At 53.0% G+C, this 7,299-nt stretch overlaps 1 protein-coding gene across 1 annotated transcript; it reads right to left on the reverse strand.

Moving 5' to 3' along the window:
* Positions 1 to 2,131: 2,131 nt before the first annotated feature.
* GPR50 (G protein-coupled receptor 50) lies at positions 2,132 to 6,732 on the reverse strand. Its single transcript, XM_063085044.1, has 2 exons — positions 6,537 to 6,732; positions 2,132 to 3,723 (listed from the first exon to the last, which is right to left on the reverse strand). The coding sequence occupies exons 1-2, from the start codon at positions 6,730 to 6,732 to the stop codon at positions 2,132 to 2,134; spliced, it is 1,788 nt and encodes a 595-aa protein (XP_062941114.1).
* Positions 6,733 to 7,299: the final 567 nt, after the last annotated feature.

Below are 7,299 nucleotides of genomic sequence, written 5' to 3' on the forward strand. Positions count from 1 at the left end.
AGTCAAGCTGGGGGCCTCAAGCCACTGTAACTTAGGCATTAAAAGTTAAATGACCTCAGTCTATACTCACAGTTTTGCAAAGCCTGGATAGAACAACTGTGAGTCTGTATATATGTCCGTGTGTTAAGTGTGCATATTTTTTTAAATTGATGTCCTACTGTTTATTATTTTGAATACACTCTGATTTTTACTGAACAGTTTATTTTGTGCATTTCCTTGTCACTAGAGTTTCAAGACGGTGTTCCTGAGATCAGGAGCCCTGCCTGGTGGATGAGATCTTGCCACCCACCTCCCTGCCTCCCACGCCTCCCCCCACTTCCTCACGAGCTCCGTTCTTTGGTCCCAGCAGCCTCTGGGGTCATGACATTATTGGAGCCTGGCTTCACTCCTTCCACAGGGGTAAAGAAGGACCTGTTTTCAGAAGCCATAGCAGGTAAGGTCCAGAAGTCCAAGAGCAGGCAGGTCAGGTCATCCAATGTGACCACACTAGTGAGAAGAAACCAGCCCCAGCAAGCCCTCCACCCTGCACGACGTCTCCATAGTCGGCTAAGAAACTGAGAGGACAGGGATCAAGTAACTTGCCCTGGGGTACTGAAAGGTCATAGCAGAGATGGAACTTACACCCAAATATTCTGATCCCCCAAGGTCAATGTTTTTCCACCCCCCACCCTGTACACCCTCCCTACCGGTAACTCTGGTAGAAAAAATGAATTTATCAACAAATCACACACTAAAGCCACAAAACACTTTTATTTAATTGCTACCACAAATACAGAATAGAATTAAGGCAGTATGATATTTTCATTTATCCTTACAAGCTTCTGTAAACTTTGTTCAAAATGTCAGTTTGAATCAACAAATGAAATTTTTGTAAAACAGTTTTTTCTCAAATCTAGAAAGAAATCATTTCCCGGGCTGATACAAAATGTCTACGATTTAACATTGTGTGTCACTGAACCTCAGCCAAGTGTGGTGGGATTGACTGGTGTTGACATCTCTTCCTCCGCGCCCCACCCCCACTCCCAGCCAGGAGGGTCAGAGGGGCAAGGCTCCGGGAGGGACACTCATTTATAGCCTCCACCGCAGTACTCCATTCATTTCTGGTTGCCAGTTATTACCTCAAATTCCCTTTGGAATGAAAACAAGGAAATGTAAAAACTAACTGTGTAAAAACATCAGGCTGTTTAAAATAATCTCTGAGGTAAAAAGTAGTTATAAATCATAATATTAAAAACATAACTGTAATTGAGCCTAACAACCATAAGTTTGGATTTCAGGAGAAGAAACTAGTTTATGAATGGGTATGTTTCTCTGCAACTAAATGAAAGAAAGTTCTGGCAAACTAAAAAAGACAAATGAGTACAAGTAAGGTAAAACATCTCATCATTTGCAACCATGTTTTACTATGAAAACCAGCAAAAATGTTCGAATTTTCACAACATAGAAATAATTTGGAATGACCATACCTTTCCTTTTGCCATTTGATCTTATAGGCATAAACATTTATTTTAATAAGAGTTTATCAAATTGTATTCTGCAAATATGCGTCATATTTTGTCACTGAAACTTTTAAGTACTTGCACTTCATGGCGACTGCTCTTCTGACTGCCATTAGAAGGACGATATAGAGTGACACGCTTGCGAACATAAAGCTGTGCGGTCACGTTCGCTTTGCAGAGCCTCCGCTGCAATACACAGTTGCACATGCGCTGCTCCCCAACCCCGCGGCGGGTGGGAGAAGAAAGCAGGAACGAGGCGGAGGAAATGAGGAAAGGGCAGAACGGGGGACACAAGAGTGGGAAAACAATCCAAGTCTAACATCTCAGGGTTCACTGAGAGCTGAATGTCAACCGCAGGAGGAAAGGGATGCTCGGAACAGCAGATGTCAAACTTGAGGGATATTTGGCCTCTACGATAGCAGAGCACACACACACTTTTTTAGAGTACGTTATGTAAAGGTGTAATACGCCTGAAAGGTGGATGTAGCTTATACCTTGTCTGTGGGTCAGTCAGTGTCTGCGTGTGTCTCCGTCTGTGTGTTGATGCAGTAAAGGTGTCTGCTCACTTTGGATTACGTATGCAAAACAAACTGGAAAGTGGACCCCTGCCTGGCCACCCACAAGAGCATTTTTCACACAGACATCTCATCTGAATCATCTTCAACATCAATAAACATAATCTCGTGGTAATCACTGGTGGCAATGGTGACTACAGTAGGGTCAGGAAGGTCAGTGGTGGCAGCAGGCTTAGGGAGGTCAGTGACATCAGACTCAAGGTGGCTAGTGGTGGCCATCTCGGGGCAGCAGGAGGCAGAGAGCTTGGGGTGGCCGGCAGTGGTGGGCTCAGGGTGGCCAGCAGTGGCAGGCTCAAAATAGTCAGCAGTGGTGTGCTCGGGGTGGCCAGTAGCAGGTTTTCTGTGGCTGGTCGTGGGCTTAGGGTGACTGGTGGCAGGGGTGAAGGCAGACTTGGAGTGGATGCCAGCAGAGATGTGGTGACCAGTGACAGGCTTGGAGTGGCTGGAAGCAGGCTTGAAATGGACAGAGTCACCCTTGAAATGGACAGAGGCTGGCTTGAAATAGACAGAGTCAGCCTTGAAGTGGACAGAGGTGTGCTTAGGGTAGACAGTGGCAGACGTGGGGTAGCCAGAGGCAGCCTTGGAGTGGCCAGAGGCAGCCTGGGAATGGCTAAAGACAGACTTGTGGTGGCTAGAAGCAGATTTGCGGTAGATAGACACAGATCTGGAATGGGGGTTGGGGTGGCCAGAGGCACGTTCGGGGTGTCCAGCTGTAGCATCACCAGGTAGTGGAACATTCCGGACATTCATTGGGGTTTCCTCCACAGCAGGACAGGCACGGGCACGGTCTTGCTCACGGGCTTGGGCACGGACACGGGCACGGGCGCGGGCCAGGGCACGGGCCTCCTGTGTCTCACAAATATCAGTGATGAGGCTGGAGATGAACAGGATAGGATGCCACATAGCATGGAAGATGGTCCAGTATTCTCGTCGGAAATTCTCATTGAGGAGCCCGTAGATCACAGCGTTGAGGCAGCTGTTGAAGTAGGCTATGAAGTAGGCTGCAAGATAAAGCCAGTTGGGGATCTTGCCTGCCATCTCCTTCGGACTGACAGCCACCAAGACAGTGAGCACATTGATGGGGCACCAGCACACTGCAAAGAGGAGGGAGATCAGAAACATAGTTAGAAAATTGCGAACCTTAGCAAGCTGATTGTCAGGATTCTGCCTATCTGAGTTACGGGCTGCCAGCACTTTGATCCAGATCCTCACGTAGCAGTAACCCACTATGACGAGAGGGACGACGAAGTGGATGCAGACGATGGTCACAGTGAAGACAACGTTGTTCATATAGTTGAAAATGCAGGTGTAAGTGCGAGGATCATACTGGATGGTGCCAATGTACATGTTGGGAAGGACAGCCAGGACGGTCATGACCCAGGTGACGACCAGGTAAATGAAGGTATTGCGCACACTGAAGATCCGCTCATACTTCAGGCTGTGGCAGATGTAGCAGTAACGGTTGATGGCGATCGCCATGATATTGAAGATGGAGCCGACCACACTCAGCCCTGTGATGAACCCGACCATCTGGCACTGAATGTGGCTTAGATCCCAGCCCCCAACGGACATGGCATGCAGCATCAGGGGGTAGGGGTAGACAGCCGCCAGCATATCAGCCACGGAGAGGCTGACCACAAACATGTTACCTGAAAAACACATTTGGATAGAGAGGAGGGGGACAGACAGAAGAATAAATGGTTAAAGTATGCAAATCGACACATGTAAGGTGGAGGGAGAGGTCAGCTGTGACCATTAGAATTATAAAGAAATGCAGTTGTGTTTTTCTTTTTATTTACAAGTGGGTCCCAGGTGATTCTGACTGCACAGTCAGGTTTGGGAGACCGGACCTGTCTATTGCCGTCCTTTTTCCCTTTCACAAAATGCCATCTCTGCTCTGGGAAAGAAGGGAACATAAGACAGAAGTCCTTCACACGCAGACACAGTCCTGCCTCCGCCATTTTAGAGAAAAACAAAATGTCAACTTTTTCCCCACGGGGGGTTGGGGGGGGTAAGATGTGAGCTGGACCGAGCTGTCCTTAGGAAGCAGGCTGAGGGTGGGGGCAAGGGGAGAGCCTCTGGAGGGATATCAGGAAACCTCAACCTGAAGCAAATAATAACAAATTAGTCTTCTCCCTTCTCTAGCTAGCATCGCGTTTATAACGAAAACATATCCAGAGAGAACATTCCGAGAAGGGCATTAGAAGCAGTTTTCCTCAACAGTCTTTTCCAACGGGACCACCCAGAGATCTAAAACCTAGCCCAGTCAAATACTTACCATTTCCGAGGTAACCTAAAAGTAAAAACTGAGGGGAAGGGGGAAGCCCTGTAAAATTTCGTCTCGTACCAAAGAAGTAGTGAGGGGTGGGGAGGATGAGGGAAATCACTGCAAGGATTAGCAGAAGGGGCCGCTTCGTGCTCGGTGCACTCGCAGACCGCGCGCTCCTCCGCTCGGCGCCTGCACAGGGCTCTCAGCCCCTGGCACTGAGCGTTACGGGAGCCTGCGGGTTAAACAGGCAAGTGAACGGGGTCCCCCCCCCCCAATTCCGTTTTGTAGGGCGGCGGTAGGAACTTTTTTTGCAAAACCTTTCACAAAAAGGAAAAGGAAGAGGTCAGGTGCAGGCGCAGAGCCCTCTTCCTTTGGAAACACCTCATTGCTAATTAGCACTGGTTTGGCAAAACAGCGCACTTCATCACGGACTGGGAGAAAATGAGCGTTTTGTAAAAGAGCAAGGTACGGCTCCTCCTGCCTCCTTCCGCCAGCGCTGCCAAGAATCCGCCTCGGAGCTTTCTACCGAAGAGGTTCTTTCTAGGGTTTCCCCGCAAACTGACGAATTCGGGAAAGAAAAGAGGGAAAGAGAGAAGGCTAAGCCTTTAAAACAAAGCCACAACGACCATAAAATCCTTTATTTGAATTATAGAAAGAGGAAGCAGAGAAAGAAAGAAGAAGAAAAGGGAAGAAAAGAAAAGAAACTGGGCTTCACAGGTGGCCCGCTGGGGCGCCGCGGGTCTGCACCTCGGACCCGCATCGCGGCAGTGAAGGTGAGGTTCAAGCGCGCGGCCCCGTGTTTCGGGGGGACTAAGGGGAAATCGGACACCCCCACCAGAGTTTTCAATAAAACTTTTAAAAACTGTGTGCCTGTCAGTGTGTTTGGAAACTTGTGCTGTGTTCATGACTCCTTGTCCAAGCAAAATAATCCCTCCACCCCGGCCGCCTCCTGTCCCCCGTGCCCCAACCGCGCGGCTCCATTCAGTCCCCGACCCTCTCAGACTCCCGCCCTGCCCTCCCCCCAGCCGGCAGAGACCCTGAGAGCCGCCCCTCTCCCTCCGGGGGCCAGAGCGCGGAGGGGCCCCTTTCCCCCTCCCGTCCCCCTCCAGAGCCTTCTCCCGCGCCCCGTGCAAGCCGAGCTCGCCGCTGTGCCCTGTCTGCCGCCCCCATCCCCAGCCCAGGTCGCTGCGCCCAGCATTCTTCCGCGCTTCCCCCATCCCCGCTCGCCGCCGGCCCCCTGCTCTCGGCACCCGCCCGCAGCAGGGGGAGTCCGGCTTGCCGTTCCCAGACCACAGCGCTTTGCAGTCTCCCCGAGTCCCCCGCCGTCCCCGCCGCCGATCCCCACCTGGTTCTGCTGCCTTCTCTCCTCCCGCCCCCGCGACGCCAAGATCCCGAACCTCTCCGCCGCCCTGCCCTGAGACCCCCGGTGCTCCGCTTACGGACTTCGGGATCTCCGCTGCCGCCGCCGTCGCTGCCACTGCCTGCTGCGCCCAGCCCGCCGTTCGCCTCTCTCCGCCGTGCGCCCTGGGACGGGCGGACGGAGCTCGGCTCCGGCGGGCTCAGACCTCCCAGCTCGATACTCGGGCATGGGTGTCTGCTCTCCGCCGCCTGGGAGCTGCCCTAGAGCCGCTCTGGAGCCCTAGGGCTGCGACGAGCGGGGTCTTCGCTCGGCTTGGGCGCGGCCGCTGCGGTGCCCGGTAAGCGCCGCCTCGGCCGCTGAGAACTTAACTTTCCCGGAGCGGGTCGCAATCCCGCTGCTCTCTCTGCGTCAGTTCGGCCGGCGCTGCCTCGGCGTGGCCACCCCTGCGGCGCTGCCTCGGCGCGGCCACCCCTGCGGCGTCCGGCTCGGCTTGCTGTCCCTGGGCGGCCGCCGGACTCTCCGCTCTGGTGCCGGCTTCCTCTGCATCGGGTCCCCGACGGAGCAGGGCTCCGCCGCTCACCGCGGGAACGGGGCTTTGCAGCTGGATGCCCTAAGCTAATTCTCTGAGCTCCCTCAGCCTTGAGAAGCCCCAAGTTTACGGGGTCCTGGCAAAACGTCACCCCCGCCCCCAGGCTTAAACGGTCAATTTCGGAAAAGGGACGTTCAATGCAAGGGCACCATTCATGGGTACTCTCTATGCCGGATGCCCAAATTAACACCCTAGGCAGTGCAAGTCTCTGCACACTGGGTCGGGAGAAGGAAGGGTGGCTTACCAGAATTTCGGAGCCTCTTGTTCTTCATCACAGCCAAAATGACCATGGAGTTACCGATCAGGTCTGCCACGATGTTGCTAATCATTGCGCAGAACATAAAGGTGATTAGAGCTGGTGGGTAGTCTGGCTGTGGCAGCTTACAGCCAATACATCCATATGGGGTGGGAACCCCCAAGGTAGGCTCTATGTTGCCCATGGAGACCGTTATGATCTCCCAGCACGCTCAGGATCAGCAGCTAGGTCGGAACAGCAAACGCCTGCTCTGTCACCAGGAGCTCCAGGAAAGCGTGCCTCCCTCTCTGAGAGTCAGAGAGCAAATGACAGCCTCCTGCTCCTCTCCGATGAGCTTTTAAAGCCTCGAGAGGCGTCTAGCCCCACCCCAAACCCCTCCCCCCGACCAATCAGAGCTCTTTGACCATCCCTGCCTTAGTCACCACCTTTTCTTGGACAAATCTTGCTTCCATTGCCTTGTATGTACTTCCTCTCTAGCCAGCACCCGCCTCCACAATCCTCCGGGTGTCCTACATCATGACTAGCTGGGAGTACACTTCCCCCTCCCCACCAGCTGCGCATCCGTTTCTAGCAAGCTCTTCTCCCTCCCTCCTCCAGTGTAAACACCCGGCAAAAAGAAGTAGATTGCAAAGCGGGAGCATGGGGTCCCCCTTGAGGTCCCATAGCAGCCCAAGCCAGTCTGCAGCCCCCAACAGGATGTGGGGGACAGCCGGTGGCCCCTCAAACCCTAAATCCTTGACTCTACAGACTC

Source organism: Cynocephalus volans, chromosome X (genome assembly GCF_027409185.1).
Source record: "Cynocephalus volans isolate mCynVol1 chromosome X, mCynVol1.pri, whole genome shotgun sequence".
Taxonomy (NCBI): Eukaryota; Metazoa; Chordata; class Mammalia; order Dermoptera; family Cynocephalidae; genus Cynocephalus; species Cynocephalus volans.

What these genes read in the sequence shown, in the direction of transcription:
- GPR50 (XM_063085044.1), bottom strand. Translation starts at nt 6,732, where the DNA reads ATGGGCAACATAGAGCCTACCTTGGGGGTTCCCACCCCATATGGATGT. An exon ending in CAAGAGGCTCCGAAATTCTG is followed by an intron (nt 3,724 to 6,536) that starts GTAAGCCACCCT and finishes TGTGTTTTTCAG; the next exon opens with GTAACATGTTTGTGGTCAGC.